This window comes from Odontesthes bonariensis, chromosome 4 (assembly GCF_027942865.1).
Source record: "Odontesthes bonariensis isolate fOdoBon6 chromosome 4, fOdoBon6.hap1, whole genome shotgun sequence".
Lineage (NCBI taxonomy): Eukaryota > Metazoa > Chordata > Actinopteri > Atheriniformes > Atherinopsidae > Odontesthes > Odontesthes bonariensis.
In genome coordinates this window covers 27,380,819-27,397,583 of record NC_134509.1, presented here as the reverse complement: position 1 = coordinate 27,397,583, position 16,765 = coordinate 27,380,819, and the positions used below count along the sequence as shown (strand labels likewise).

The following is a 16,765-nucleotide window of genomic DNA, read 5'->3' as shown; positions in this document are numbered from 1 at the left end:
CCATACACCTCCCTTCTCCAAACACGTTCACTTTACCTCTCGACAGGCTCGCTCAGTTTCTCTCCTGATTCTCTGCATGTTCTTGGCATGTTCTTGGATTTCCCAAATTTGTGTTGTGGTACACAGATTCTGATTTTCATTTAAAATTTGTATGTAGTCATGAATGTGTATGAATGTATTCCAAATTACCCAATTACATTCTGCCAAATCACACACTAAATACACTACAATCCCTGTAACCACTAAAACATGGCTGCTGAACAAGAGGCTTTTTCTGACACTTAAAGGTCCAAAATGTTAAGGGTTACAGGTCATAAGCAAGTGATAACTGTATTATGTGGAGAAAAAGAGATTTTTGATAAGAGATATTTTCCTCACATATCTTTCACACAGAAATTAAAAATAGCTTATCATTAACGGTGGATGGCAAACCAGCTACACTGCCAACCAGACTGCATCCTTGGAAATGTGCATGAGCAAAAATGCAAAAACAAAAATAGGCAACATGCAAGTAACCACGCACAATACACATCTTTTTAACATAAAGTGTTTATTGCCTCAATTGAAATACATCAATACAATTAATAACCAAGTCACCTGAAAGGACTTGAGCTTGTAGAAATTTGTAAAGCTGACCTCAAAATTTATGCTTATTGTTTCCCCAACAGGGAGAACTGGGTACAACTTGTAGCTACACATTGAAATGACCCCCATCCCCACATAAATGTACAACTCAGTGCACACCATTAAGCATGATAATTATGATAGAACATTTTTCCTCAGATTTTATTATGGCTATCATTCGTACATGTCACATTGGTCACAGAAACCCTCTTTTCCCCTTTAAAACGTTATTATTATTATTTGTCATCACACCTTTAATGCACCATATCTCTGCTGAAACGCTGACAAGATATAACTGCCATGAGAATGTAATTTTTTCCTTTTAACAATTTTGAACTTAGTCAAACAGCGATGAAGTAACTGAAATATTCAATGTTCACAGTGTGCATTCGCGATTTAATATCCAAGCAGGATGTTAAGATGAGCCTCCCTTTGACTGGTTAGCTTGGTTCATTTAAACTTATTTGTGATCTGTTAGTCAGCATCTTTGATGGACACCCCCACCAGCATCCCAGAGCAGAAAAAAATGGCCAACTTTCACATGGTTTTGAAACAAGATTTAAGTTACTATGTGATTCTTTTGATTATGGTGGTTGATTACAAATTTTTCTGCATTTACGAACACATATTTTTGTAGTAAGCATATTTATTTATACTTTACTTACACTTCAAGAATAATGCCAAAAGAAGACAATTAAAAGCAGGATTTTGTTTTGCTCAGTTTTACTATTCCAAACATCCAACTGTCAAATGGTGGTTGACCAGATTCTGCATGTCCAAACAGGTAGCTCGGTATTCTTCAGTGACGCACTCTTCAGCGGTGGGCCAGTACTCTATCCAGGTTTTCTCACTAAGGACATAATTATATCTGAGCAGAGCAGAGAGAAGAATACATTAGGTCCTTATGTTACCAGGTAGTCTGTGAATTGTGACATATTTGAGTTAGATAGTATATCATAGAAAGTAAAATGTACACGAAATGTGCGCAATAAGAAATTTTCAGTCCAAAACAATTTGATGAGTGCTAAACATATATTTTCTCTTAAGAATCATATTGGGTATTTTTTTCAAATCCTGATAATTCAAATCCATGTCTGTTAAATTGCTGACTATGTCTATCAAATAACCTCCGACTAAAGGCCTCTTTCAGATTGGCTAATGTTAATGTTCATAAGTCCACCAATGGGAGAACATTGGTGTGAATGTTGAGGCTGTAAGGAGAAAGTCACAAGTATTTAAAAAGGACTTTGTCTGCAGTTTGCTGAACAGGGGGACATGCTAGAAGGCTAATGGAAAAATGTTTCGTGGACAGATAAGATTAAAAATTTCATTTTTATTTGTTTTAAATGTAATTCAAATAAAGGAAAACTAAGGGAAAATGCTGCACTTCTCTCTACATCTAAGTCTGGACAGCTTGTCTTCACCGATGGAACAATAATCTGATTTATAGTATAACATCAAATTCTTCTGTGTGACGAAATGTGACTGATAAATCTGTGGACTCATAACAGAAAAGTTGTCATCCAAAGAGACAATGACCTTAAGCTACAGAGTTGTTTCCCCAACAGTGGTAAAGAAGAGTCAGTGTCAATGTTTTGGAATCATCAAGTCAGGACATTATTTTAGTAGAAATGATCAGCAGTTACCCTGACTGTTCATTCCCGCGAATATCTCTGTCTGAGCCCATGATCAGGTAGGTTTTGCTTGGTCTCAGATCGAGGGCATCTTTGCAGTGTTTATAACCGAGAAATGTTCGCAATTTGCCAACCGGGTTCGTATCGATATTTCCTGAATTGAGAATTTTTGGTGAAGAAGAGAAAAGAGGAAAGAATGATAAAACAACAGGTTAGAAGCACTGATGTTTCACCACACTGAAACACAAGCTGGGAAATTTTTGCATTGTTTTGCAGAGGAAATTAAACGTCAGGCAATTTAGATTAGAAAAATGATAACTATCCTTACTGACCTCCGTCTATCTTCTGTTCAACAGAACTAAACTTTAATTTATTTATTTTTCATATTCAAACCACTTATACAATCATAGAAATGAATAATTTGACTTCTAAAAGGATTTTTATGGAAAGACCATAGAGGATGTTCATACCCACCGTCTTTGATAACGTCTACAATCTGCATATTGTAAATGTCAGTGGACAAACCACTGGTAAACTCTTCCAGTCTCACTTTATACACTGAGGGGAGACAAGTAAAAGTTGTTATCTCATTTGTTTGTATGCTTAGTCACTCGTTCACTCATACAAAGTGTCTTACCAAAAGTTACCCTGAAGGTAGATGTGACTTCACAAGATTTTGCAGTGCGCTCGTCGTTGCTGACTTTCTCTTTTATCTGGTTGCTGCAGTTTTCTGAAAACATAAAGGGGGAGAAATATAAATGCAGATCTTATTACATAAAAAAATCAAAATGTCACTATGGGCACACAGTGTGTGCATGTTCTCCTCGTCGTTCATCTTTTGCCATGACTGGGTCTAAAATCTCAATTTGTTTCATGTTACATTTTGTGTAAAGTTTCATTTGTGGAGAAAAGTCTTTGGAACCTTATCATTGTGCATGATCAATACGAGAGTGTTTTTCATCTATCAAATGTGATGCATGGTGGATTGCTAAATAGATCTTGTGTACATGCCATAGACATACTGATTACTCAAATTGTGCTCCAGAAGCAACACCCCAGGCCCTTAAGCCTCAGGTTACACCCCACCATTCCGACATGGGCCTCAAATTGCGACATTGGCGACACTTCATTTTTTATCAAACGTCCCGTCATTCCGACACTTTTTTCCTTCTATTGTCGGAATGGTGGTAAGTTTAATTTTTTATAAACATCCCGCCACTCCGACAATTCCTTTAAAAGCCTATTAAAGCCTATTTTTTTCTAGAGTAAGTCCACAACCTCGCAAACCATCTATAATAAATTATTATCAAAATCCAGGTATTAACATAAATCGGGCGAGTCTGAAACATGTTTGATTAAGCACAAATACAGTGTCAGTCACATGTCACAGCAGCCAGCTGGAGCGGAGCTCTCCACAGAGCCCATGCTTCTTTTGCACGCTGGCATCATATGTAACATTAAGAATTGCAATTACAGACATGACAGCTCACCTGTGTCAGACATCCCGGTGCTGCAAATTAAACCAATTTCATATTTTAGGCTACCCAAAACGTATTATTATTGTTTTTTATTAGTTTATTAGTTTTAAATCAGTAAGTGAACAATGTTTTTCTATGTTTGTCACTCCTTTTTGTGTAATAAACTAGTTGAATATCATTAATTTACCACGGACTCATGACATTGTCAGGATCTGACGGTATCCGACACACCAACATTATAGCTGTTACACGCACACACCAGATTTATAGTGAAATAGTAACAACACAGCCCTTATGGATGGATCCTGAGTGCCATCATCTTTTATTTTTATTTTTTAAATCCGAAATAAGCCCACATCCTCCTGATCGTCCCCTGACTGTAGATTTGACCTTTCAATTATCATTCAGTATCAATTTAATATCATCCAAACATCACAAGCTTTGAAGAATAACAGGCAGAGAGAGAGAGAGGGGGGGGGGGCTTTAATTACGCTTTTAAAGACTGTATCACATCGATGGGATGTGTTCCCTGAGGGATTTTATGGTGGGTGCTGAGGGAGTATGGGGTACCGGAATTGCTTTTATAAGATAGCTGGTCCCTGTATAACCAAAGCAAGAACTGTGCATGTTCTTGGCACTAAGTCAAACTCATTTACAGTGCATGTTGGACTCTGCCAGGGTTGCCCCTTGTCACTGATCCTGTTTGTGATTTTTTTCATGGACAGGATCTTGAGGCGTAGTACTGGAGAGGAGGGTGTCTGGTTTGGGAACCTCTGAGGCGCATATCTGCTTTTTGTGGCTGACGTGGTTTTTTCAAGGCTTCTTCAAGCCAAGACCTTCAGCTCGCATTGGAGCGGTTCGCAGCTGAGTTTCAGTAAATCTGGCTCTTTGTCTTCTCACTACCTTAGAACAAGCAATTTAGATCCAAAAACACTGCAGGTGTCCTTCCATTCCCCCCGCATGCATAGAACTACACATCACTGTAACTACAGAGGCCCAGAAAAGGCAAACCGCACACTTGGTAGAGGGGACCTCTTGTGTCCTTTGTTGCAACTGTACAATAGCATATGGGATGTTAATTTGGCTGCGATTTCTTTAGTTTTTCCACTATAAAGTAAAAGGCTCCTAAAACATTAAATTTCTGAGTATAAATGTTAGAAAAATAAATAAATAACTACCATTGATGTCATCAATTACTGCCAAAACTGCTTTTTTTTTTAAAATACTTATTACATGATATGAAATACATGATGTTGTTTCTTTCATTGGGTGTTGCTGTGAGTTTTTCTTATTTTTTACCTTCAGCACATTCACATTCATTTTTAAAACACAGTTTTCTTAGACTGCCACTTCTCTCAGGATGGTAGTAGCTTACACAAGGTTTCTCTACAACAACAAAGAAAGATGTTAAATGACACCAATGAATATACACCATATATCTTAAATGCATCAACTGCATGGAATCCAAGGTAAGAAAAAAATTATACTCATTAACTATAGAATGAGAAAATCAGAAAGTGTTTATATGAATTATTTTCAGAATAGGTATGAACATATGTTGGTATATGTTAACTTTGCATGTAATACATTTTTACAGTAAGTACAATAAATCTACAAACTCACTGTCACTGTATTCATAGACCGACACAGCAGCTGGTTGTAAGATTCCCACTTTCATCTCTTGATGGATCCTGAAAGAGATCTCCACTGGCTGTATGTTAGAAATCTGTCAAAAAAAAAAATATATATATATACTGACAGGCCAGGTTTTACCATCAATAGATTTTGTTCTAGAGATCCCCCCCCAATGGCATATGGCATATTTAAAAAATACACTGCCAGTATTCATCAAAACAAAACTAATTTTAGATACGCTGAAGAAAATTATACATATGTCCAACATTACCATCAGCAACACACTATCTTGGCAAAAAACTAATGCAGCTAATGCAACTCTGGATGGAAATGAGTGTTATGACATTGCACAGGTTTCTTCAAACAATGCAGTGGTGAGCTAAGGGTCGGTGAGCCTTTTTTTTTTAACTAGTCAGCCTTTTACTACTCTACTTCCTACATTCTGCAAAGTATATCATTAACCAAAGCCAATCCAAATCGATTCCACTGGGATATTTTAAACAATCTCTGATGGCACTTGAAAAATCTGGAATCTGGAAACTTCTTCCGTTTTTTGCATTTTAATCTGTTCCTGATGACACTGGATCTGTGCTGAGACTTTGCTGTATTTCTGCAGCAGGTGTCTCCTGCACATGAGACACTGTGTCTCTATGGGATTACCTGTATAAAGGGTAATAAAACGTATTTCTCCTTCACACACACTCACACATGCACACACAACTACCATATAAGATATGTTCTTGTCAATGGAAATAACTTGGTGTTGATTGTTTTGCTCAAGGGCAATGTGCATTGAATCAAACTGCCAACCATTGGGACATGAGAAAGAGCTATGGGGATTTAGTTTTTGGCAGAGATTTTATGACTAAATCCCTCCAGACACAAGCAACATTTTAAGGAGACAGCTTAAAGATAAAAGACAAAATATAAAGACGATAACTGCCAGTTGGTCAGTGCACTTTTGATTAAATTACCCCAAATACCGCCAGGACTCTTCTGTTGCTTAAAACCCCCCCAAAAGGTTTCAGGGCTTGATTCTATCAATGTGCACAATGGTAAAACATTCACAAAGCACATCAGAGAGAGTTTTGGTTGCATTCACGGAAACCATCAAACACAACACAGTCAACAGTGGTACATGTGTCAACTTGGTGGAAAGGTTAAACATGGGTGAGATTTGGCATTGTACAGTCAGAAAGTCTTACCTTGTCCAGGTAAATGATAAGTGAGCCTCTTTCTGACAAAAGAGTGTCAGCCTTATAGTTTGCAATGATGCGAGCAGGCCCTCTAGACAGCTATATGCAGAAAGTTTGAAAGTTAATGGCAGTATGGATAGAATGTGTTTTAAGCTTTCTTAATTCTGAGTGTTTTTGTGCTTACTGAGTCCAGGTCATGTTTGTTAAATGTGAAGCCAGTTGGTAAACCAACATCCAAGATTGACATGGATGCATCACGCTGCTTGTCCTTAAACCTGCACACAGGAACAAAAAAGGGATGAGACATAAACAAAGCTCCCGGAAATTTAAACTTAACCACCATCAAAACTCTTTAGAATTCCATAAATATAATTTCAAATCAAATTTATTGAAAGTGATGATTCTCACAATTCCATCCTTCCATTTTCTGGAAGTGTATCTCAGTTAGATTTAAGTTGCCAGTCTATCTGGGGCACCCAGAAACAAACAAGATACAAAACCATGTACATGCACTACTAGGGACAATTTAGAGTCACCAATCAACCTAACAACCTAATAATAACCTAATAGTTTTTGTTTGGACTCCACACAGAAAGGCCCCAGCCTAGATTTGCACCAGGAACCCTTTTTTTTTGGTGTGAGGTGACAGTGCTAACCACCACACCACCATACAGGACAATTATTTCAAGTATGTTTCCAGTTCGATGTTGGGACACTCAAGAAAAAAAATTTATGGCAATTGTGAAAAACTACTAAAAAACAATAATTAATTAAAATAGTGCACAGAATTTAAAATGCTGCGCTGTGATACATATAGAATTCATGCTCCTGCAACAGTTAACTGTGTGAGCTCTCGGTGGTACTTACAAGACCTCTACTTTCAGTCTGTATGTGTTCTGATTAGCACTGATTGCCTCTGCAGGAGAAGAAGAAATCTTTGTGGTTTATCTATTCATTAGTCCCTTTTCAACAAAATACAACAAAGATGTCAATGATTTCTGAAAACATAGAAAACCAAAACATTATGGGGCAAAAATGACCTGGAAGAACCTGTACAGACATGCTGAACTTCTCACAGTCACTCTCCTGCTCCTGAGGCAGAGTGTAGTACTGTGACACCAACTGTCGCACAGAAAAAAAATAGGACAAATTAAGATTTAAATTTGTGAAGTGTTGCCTGTCTTATCATTTTCACTCCGACATCAATTCTAAAAAGTTTCGTCAAAATGAATTTGAAATTAAAATTAAAACTTTCTGACATGCTTTCTGTTTGTAACTACCACTTTTTAATATGTAATGTAATGACACCTGTACAACACATGTGATTCCACACAGCAAGAGTTAGTTAAATGCACTGCAATTTGGTTTCTATTTGTTTTTAAATATATATTTTATTTTATTCATGGTACTGAGATCATTTGAGTCAAGTAACCTGCTGTTTTAAAGACAGGATACTAAGTTTATTCAAGTCCTGCCCTGCTAGAAATCAAGTTTTGAATGTTCTTAAACATGTCAGATTAAATAACTCTCAAGTGTCAGTGAAAACAAACTGCCATGAACCTCCTAAAGGATTTTAAAATGTACCAATACACATCAGATGATCCAATAAAAAAAAGGTGTATTTACCTCTAGCATAGCCGTTCCCACTCCAGTGGCAGTCACCATTACCTCCTTTTGTAAGCCTTTGAACTGTTGATATTTCAAACATGAACATGTTCAAACACATGTTAAATGGATTTAAAATGACATGCTGAAGATGTATTCAACACAAGTACTGACTTAAAGTTAAGCAAATTTAAGTATTCTTTACATTGTATCTTCATTTTCACAGGGTTAACGAAGTCAAAAGCAATTAGGCAGATTAACGTAATGAAAAAAAAAACTCAGCTGATATAAATCAGCACTGCCTTAAATCAGGAACTCATGAACAAAATGCTCAATTTTCTTCCTTGTGATAATTTGTCTTTAGTTACTGATTATGAGCTTTTGCTTTCACTTTTTGCTCATGTGTGTGAACCAAACATTTAAGAAAATTCGGTTGCCTTCACGATGTCCTCGCTTTTGTGGTATATGTTGGGTCATTATCTATCTAAAACTCTGCTTATCAGTTTTTTTTACATGATGCCCAGTTAGTCTATATTTTGACATTGACATTGTTTTAATTTCTCTAGTTTATTACTCCACTTAGATATTAGATCATAAAATATTATATTATAGATAATAGATGATAAAAAATTGGCATAACAACCAACAGCATCACTTCATCAGCATCTTTCAGCAGTATTTTTCCAATTTCTGCATTGCTACTTCTGTTCTCACCTGGAATGATCGTGTGACTTGTAGGTTTTTTCTGTTGAACTTGAACACTCGTGTTGTTGACTGGCCTGGTGTTTGGAATTCCACATCAAGAGCATACCCTGCGTTTATGCTTGTCCAGTACTCGGCTACAGCCTGGTACACTATCATCGTAGCCTAGAGAGGGACACATATTGAAGTATTTTTGGCAGGAAAAACTTAGTGAAAAAGCATAATGTATGTATTACCTGAGTTGAGTTGTAACCTCCGCTCAACCTCTGCTGCTGGTTCAGCCATTTCACAACAGGTCTGGCTTCCTCAAAAGCCTTTAATTACAGATGTCAAGAAAAGTTTTTCCAAAAATTGCTTTTGTTAATGAGGCGCTTCAAAATATTTTACTAAGAAACATTTGGAATTATTAATTTAAAAAGTAGAAATTTTATTTAAGTCACTGAACAATGGCATTCATAAAATAACCCATCAGAGTAAGCAAACTTTAAGTTGAATGACCCATCATATATTATCGACACCACAAAATACATGTCATCACTTTAAGCATTTAAGCCTGTTTGTACCTGAGCCTTGACAAGTGCAAGAAGAGCATAAGCTGTGGCTTCCAATGTGTATACATCTCCCTTTGGTAACGGCCAATGTGAACGGTCTGTTGACGACACACATGCACAGAAAATTTTCATTCTCACACAACCTCTAGCAAGCCTCATTAACTATCATATTCCAAAATGCCGTATAAAAAATACAAATACAAAGCTTGGACAAAACTATCCCTTCATCTTCATCTTCAGTAAGAGGGTATGGACTGCATGCATGCTCATATTTGTCTATGAATGTTTATTACACACTAAGGTGGGTCTCATCTTACATTTACATTTAGCAGATGCTTATATCCAAAGCAACTTACAAGGAAAAAGGAGAATTGACAATCAAGTATATTTTAAAGAACAATTTACGATAAACGATAAAACTTCATGAGGCAGCTAGACCACTAAAACCTTTTTGTTGTTTCTTCTTATGCAGGCCTGCAGCTCTCGTCTCTTGCCAAATTGTGCCAAATACATGAAAGTTCACTCTCCAGCCCTGACCTCTGTTTTTCTATTTACCTAGCATTATCGGACACTGGACCTGTTTTTGACCCTGATCTCTGCCCAGCCCCTGATCGGTTCTGTAAGTTTTTGACCTGTCTGCCCTGTCTTGACCTTTTGCCTGCTTCCTGGATTTTTGCCTTTGGATTAACACTTTTTGGATTGTATGCTTGGATTTTTCTGGAACTCTTGGACCTGACCTTGCTTACTCCCTGAACTTGTGTTTGAACAGATTTCTCTACAGTGTTCCCCACCAGGCTTTCTGAATCATCTTTTTAGATAAGGAACTTTGGCTCCCTGAACTCAGACCCCCTACCCTGCCACCTACCTGCATCCTTCTCCTGTGTCTCCCTGGGGAGGACTGACAGAGTCAGCAATCAGTCCTGGTATTCTTTACAGTGATTTTCCCCGAGCATCAATACACCCTCTTACCTCACCTCCTCTGTCAGTAATTTTGAGCCCAGCCACCACTCAACCATTAAAGATTTGTTAAGTCCAGTTCACAAGAAAATGGAAAAAGAAGGGAAGGGAGATATTAGGAATACTGTTCAGAAAAAACCTGGTGCAGCAAACTTGTAGAGGATCGCTTTGTTCAGTTTGTTTTCGTTCGCCAGGGCGTATGATGCAATTGCAACAGCATAAGGGTTGATGAGAATGGGCAGCCGCTGCTCCAGGTAGGTTGCTGCTCGGTCAATACTCTCTGACATCATCTAGATAGAGGACAAATACAGCAAATGGAAAGCTCTTAGATAAACTTAGTCAATCAAATTGAAAAGTAACCTATTGGAATCCAAACCTCACTGTTGGTTAACGCAAGCAAATTATTTGGACGATACACCAATTTAATGTGGTTGTGAGGTATACGTAAAAGAGAAAACACTAAATGGACGTGAGATACTCACACTAACTTTGGAGGAACATATCGTGAGAGTCTCCTGCATAGCAATCAGGCAGAAGGCCGTCATGGAAGCATCTGAATCTATGCCGGTGACATCACCCTACACCCACGCATGCACACAGACACAAATATAAACAATAATGTATGTTTTTTTTCTTAATATTTTTATTTTGGACCCAATTTTCCAGTTATTGAAATAAATACACTCACAGTCATGAGGGTATTACTCATATTTCCTTCTTCCATAAACAAGCCGTAGACTTCCTGTGTGTTGAAAATGAGAAACTTGATGGCGTCACAGATCACGCTTGTTTCTACTGTCACCAGGTTTTGTGCCATAGCAAACACCTTGGCAACATAGGCAGTCAGCCTTATAGAGGAGAGCATACGGAAGCACAGAAGAGGGGAAAAGAGACTATGTCATAGATTTGTATTTGTACAAAAAACATCTAATTTAATACAATCATTACTCCAGGATGTGCCAACATTTAAATCTTTAATCGCTGGGTGTCTCACCAGGTGCTGCTTTTGGAATCAGGAGATGCAGAAAAAGACCCGTCACTTTTTCTGTAGGCCAATTCATTTTGGTAACCTGGACAAAACCAAAGGCAGAAATATTTTTTCCTTTAGTTTTACTTAATCGACTCAACTCAAAAGAATCGTGGCCACATGATACTTGTTCGATGTTGTGTGTGTGGGCTAACCTTTCCTTATGTGCTCGAGAGCCTCATTCCGTTTTTGGAGGCCAACAGTTTTCCACTGATTGGTCTTATCCAAATATACGGTTGCAATGACAGGCAGGGTCATGCTGGCCATGTTCTCCTCTCCAGAGCCTGAGGGTCGAATGATCAGAGTATCCATAGAGTCTCCACTGATAACTTTAGTCAATAGGTGAGTCAACTGTTGTGCTGTGTGGACACAGAAAAGGGTTCAAATAAAAATTTTGATATGAGACTTGAAACATGAAACGACATGAAAAACACAGATTTAGGAGGGACATGTTCCCATTTACCAACTAGGCTCAAACCAAAAGACTGCCATTGTCAGTCTTAATGTTTATAGGGCTCATGGCATAATCATTTCCAGTAATTTAATTCTTAACGACAAACTACCACGGCAAAATTTAATACTGAACTATTAACCACTTAGTTTTCAGATATTTTAGCATGCTCATGTTTTATGTTGCCAAGGGATGCTACAGCTTTCACTTTACTGTTTGTTTGCAGGATGTGTGGTAAAATGAAAACTGATGCAGAAAACATTGGCTCCAAGAGCTAGAAAAGGTGATGATGCCTACACACTCCTTTATTGTTATCCAAAGATAAGTTGCTATTTTTTTTGTTTTGTACACATTTGAAGTGCATGAGGGTTGGTAAATGCAATCTATAGTTGTCTGTGAGAGTAACTGTATTTCTGAGCAGTTGTTGGTTGTCCTGTGTAAAAATCCATAGTTGTACAGGGTCACGTTTATAAAACCTCTGTGAAGTGTAGCAAGGAAATCCAACTTTTTTGTGACTGTGTTGGAGGCCCAGCCAGAAAAAAAAATAACTGCATCCAAAGATGATCACTGAGTCCTTTGGGAAGCTGAAGCTGAAAAGGCTCAACCAAATATATATATATTTTTTTCTTAAAACAAAGTTTTGTGCTCTAAAAAAAGTACTGGATCACTTGTTCCTTGTGGTGCAAAAACTTCAGCTTTTAAAATTGTCATGGTTGATAACATGCATGCTCCAGCGAAAGCGCACTGCCTACAGCATTTGGGCTGTTCGAGGATATCAAGGAAATATGAAGTAATATTTGAAGGGATGACCTCCCGTGGAATTTCCTCCATATGTACATAATCTCTAGATGTCCATTTAAGTCCAATCTTTTTAAAGATAATTTTGTAATCTTTTCCAAATTGACGAGCATCAACACACCTTTTCTAAACTCCCAATAAATGTTCTTTCTTTAAGATGTGAAACACTTGAGACTAGAAATGTGTTTTAAGGATAAGGCTCAGTTAGAATGCAGTTTTTTAAAAAACACGGTTAAATCAACTCGGCTTGAGACGTTTGCATGTTTTTGCCTCACACAGATATGGTTAATACAAATAGTACATTATATATACCGTAATATGATATGACATGATATGACTGTTAACTTTTCAATTAAATAATTGCAAAATATTTGTCTTTTCAATGTGTCTTTGTTTTCTGATTTTAAATTATGTCAGAAATATACAAAATCCTTTCAAACACTGTGAATTTTTATGATTACTTTACCATGGATATTTACACATATTTGATCTCTTTGGCTCAAGAAGTTGTAAGATAGGACGATGCATCTTTAGTGTTTTATGGAATGTGTTTATTATTGCATAAAACACATCTTGGAGAACTCTAATCTTATAAAACTCAAGTTAGACTTTGTTCTCACCTGTTAGATAGATTACTGTGCTCATAGGTGCGTTTGGAACAACATCTGTGGGAAGAATTTCACTTTTGATATTTATCACCTGTTTTCCACCTAAAGAAAATGAGCAAGTTAGGTGATATGCATATCGGAAAACATAATGTTTTTGCTATTTTTTTCCTACTGCACTTGGAAACTTACCAACTCCTTCAGTCTCAGGGTTTAGTGTTATTCTCTTAATAGATTTTACTTGTCTTCCTGAAGGCTGGTAAAACAAAAGTTTTTAAACCCATCAGCAGTTAAAAAACTTTGGATTTTACTACAGGTTGAGTGTTTAATTGATACAAGTTCTTAATGAAAATATATACAAAGGTCTGGAACTATTATCATTTTATTTTTCTTACCACCACCCGTAGCGTCTTCATAATTCCATCGTCCAAATATGAGTCTTTAACAGCTGCTTTGACCTCAATAGGGATATCTCCCACCTTCATTGGAATGATAATGAATGGGACAGCTCGAGTTGTTTGCGCTCCAACTTTGACCTCCTGACGAAAGCGCCGACGTTTATGAGCTGGACTGCAAACGCCCATTTTCTCTATCAGTTCCACACGCACCTTGAATTGGGATAAAAGTTTGCTCTGTTGAAAGCAAATTAATGCCATTTATACGTTGACATATCATAGAAATGTTTGAAAAAATAAGGGGATTAACTTTATATGTTTTCCCTGGTATGTGGTGAGTCTGGGTCTGTGAATTTCTAACATAGGGACATTTAAATGGATTTGTCTCTATGAAGGCTGCAGGTATGTAGTAAACTCACAAATGGTATAAACATTTATAAACGTTATTTAAACAAATATTTGCATGTGTGCATACATGTACTGTACCTCTCCACTCTTGTCTGTGCTTATCCTGTTGAATCTCAGTGCAGCATTTGATAAAACTGATCACAATATTCCATTACAAAGGATTCAAATTGTTATTGGGATTAAAGGATTATGCTGGTTTTAGCCATATTCATCCAATAGATTCCAGTTTGTTAATGTAAATGTCCTCGTACACCAGAGTAAGTCATGGAGTTCTGCGGAACCAATTCTTTTCACTTTATACATGCTTCTGGAGCATTGTTCTTCTTCTTCATTGGGACTGGAATCTCGTGGGACCCAACGCAAATCTCATGGGAGTGGGCGGTTTTAAAATTGTCGCGGGCAGGAGCAAGCGGCTAAAAATAGACAGTGGGTCCCAAGATTGTTGGTAGGATGGAGAGTGATAAAATTAAGGCTGGAGAGTAAGAAACTAAATAAGAGAATGGAAAATCATATATATGGAAAAGCTTTGAAATGATTGGTTATTGTTTTTTTATAACTGCACAGATATTTGGACATTTGATTACATTTTGGCCTTAGTTTACATGAATATTTCTTATTTAAAGCTGAGATATTTTGTTGAATATATTTTGATTTATTCTGCTCTTGTTCTACTGAAATCAAACATTCAGTGCATATAAAATTATTTTATCGTTTAGTCCAGGGGTCCCCAACCACCGGTCCGCGAGACATTCCATTGGGGGAAAAAAAAAAATAATAATAATTTTTTTTTTAAAAAGACATGGAAATCGGGAATTCTTTCATTTCACTCGCTAGATTCTATACTTGGAAACTGCATAGATTGCATTGGAGGCATGTTTATTTTTTTCAATGATGACTGTCTGTCTGTCATCATATCCTAATTTGTAAAAGCATCTGCTAAATGTAATGTCTGTCGAACGTAAAGTACAAAAAAAAAAAAAAAAAAAAGTAACCCCCCCCCCCCGACCGGGCCGCAGGAACAAATTGCAGAACCAAACCGGTCCTTGGTACTGAAAAGGTTGGGGACCCCTGGTTTAGTCTATCAATTAATGGGTCTTGGGGTGCGGGCAGGGTTGGACAGAGACAGACAGCGGGAGTGGGTGGTAACGGCTCTACATGCTTCCGTTAGGTCATATTATTAGCATGGAATACATTTCCATTGCTATGTTGATGGTACTCAGCTGCACTTGTCTTTGATACCAGATGAAATCAATCAGTTGATTAGACTCCAAGAATGTTTCAAAGACATAAAAAGCTGGATTACTCTGAATTGTCTGCTTCTAAATTCAGACAAAACTGAAGGGAAAGACTTGTTTATTTCACAAGACGGCACTAAAACATCACACGTTACAATAATATAGCTTTGTGGTAAAAAGATTCCCAAACTAGCCTTCCTGCAGTCCACATCCTCTGCAGTCTGACAACATTTGGATCATTATGAAATCAGAACAAACTTGAGCAGAAACCCTTTATCAAGCGAAAAAAAAAAAAAGTTTTTTTGCTTTCAGAACTGCATCAGTTGGTGTAAGTTCCCAAAACCTAATGGGGCATTGTTAAAAAAAGAGCTGTTGTAATACAGTAGCTAATAATTTCCTTCCCCTACTTTTTCAAAAACACATTGCTAGCAAGGTATAATTATGTTTTCTTATTTTCAACATCTGATATGTTGTTCTCAAGTCATTATTAATTTTACATTGTGGTTAAATGATCTGCCAAGCATTGCATTCCACTGTTAATAACAGATATAGCATCTCAACCTTTTGGAGTTGAATAATTACCATTTCAATGTACATCCAACTCCTTTACAAAGTGTCTCATACTTAATCTGTTTGGTAGAATAGCAGATACTTACAGCGATAGAATCAGGGCTATAGTTGTGGAGAATTGCCTTAATTTCAAGTTGCTCTCCATAGACAGCAGAGTACGGTAGTTTAAGATCAACAAAGAATCCTTTCCGGGCAGTGAACTCTAGTCGATCGCTAACACAGATACCTTAAATGATAGAAGGAAATCAAACATGAAACAAACACAAAATGAAAATGGAAAAATAAATGTGAAGGCCAGGGTGATAGGGCCGGTAAGATAGAAAGAGTCTTATTCACGTTTAACTTTCAGATGTTTAATCTAGAACCTGACAAATTTACAAGAGGGGAAATTGTCAATTATTTGACTCTTCGTCTGATGAAATGTTTATTGTGCCAGCTGAATATCATGCTGCCACCTGAACTGCCTGAGATGTCTCAGCAACATATTGTTACTAAAAGATGCATTTATGCAGTTGCAACTTTTCTTTGACAAATAAATAAAACACACAACTAAAGTTGGTGACAAACGCTATTTAACACCAAAAGTAGCATTTCTAAAGGACGGTATGAGCTGATTAAATCCTCTCTAGTTACCGGAAGTGATGTGTTAACCAGTCAGAGCCCTGGAGGTTACGTTATGTATTCAAAACCGATCCAGTGACGACCGCTGCTTTTCTAACTACAACAATATGAAGGGATGACATTAAATTGTATCCTGAAAACTTTAATGGACACAAGTTTCTGATAATCAGGACTTTCTTCAATATTAAAGGGATAGTTCGGGATATTTGACATGAATCTGTATGGCATCACCATAACCAGTGTCGTGCATTCAAACTGACTTACCCCCGACAG

The 16,765-nt window shown here is 37.2% G+C and overlaps 1 protein-coding gene across 1 annotated transcript in view; it reads right to left on the bottom strand.

The window, feature by feature from the left end:
* Nucleotides 1-1,350: 1,350 nt before the first annotated feature.
* LOC142379139 (complement C3-like) overlaps nt 1,351-16,765 on the bottom strand; it is a 39,459-nt gene continuing 24,044 nt past the window's right edge. Inside the window, exons 22-44 of the mRNA XM_075464276.1 lie at nt 15,958-16,097; nt 13,659-13,871; nt 13,456-13,519; nt 13,279-13,368; nt 11,565-11,768; nt 11,377-11,452; nt 11,071-11,230; nt 10,871-10,960; nt 10,522-10,672; nt 9,438-9,523; nt 9,111-9,188; nt 8,887-9,039; nt 8,194-8,256; nt 7,608-7,689; nt 7,435-7,483; nt 6,752-6,842; nt 6,577-6,666; nt 5,360-5,462; nt 5,036-5,122; nt 2,896-2,988; nt 2,733-2,816; nt 2,271-2,412; nt 1,351-1,492 (exon numbers count right to left, since the gene is read on the bottom strand). Coding sequence (XP_075320391.1) covers nt 1,351-1,492; nt 2,271-2,412; nt 2,733-2,816; nt 2,896-2,988; nt 5,036-5,122; nt 5,360-5,462; nt 6,577-6,666; nt 6,752-6,842; nt 7,435-7,483; nt 7,608-7,689; nt 8,194-8,256; nt 8,887-9,039; nt 9,111-9,188; nt 9,438-9,523; nt 10,522-10,672; nt 10,871-10,960; nt 11,071-11,230; nt 11,377-11,452; nt 11,565-11,768; nt 13,279-13,368; nt 13,456-13,519; nt 13,659-13,871; nt 15,958-16,097 — 2,531 coding nt within the window. The remainder of the gene's footprint in view (nt 1,493-2,270; nt 2,413-2,732; nt 2,817-2,895; nt 2,989-5,035; nt 5,123-5,359; nt 5,463-6,576; nt 6,667-6,751; nt 6,843-7,434; nt 7,484-7,607; nt 7,690-8,193; nt 8,257-8,886; nt 9,040-9,110; nt 9,189-9,437; nt 9,524-10,521; nt 10,673-10,870; nt 10,961-11,070; nt 11,231-11,376; nt 11,453-11,564; nt 11,769-13,278; nt 13,369-13,455; nt 13,520-13,658; nt 13,872-15,957; nt 16,098-16,765) is intronic.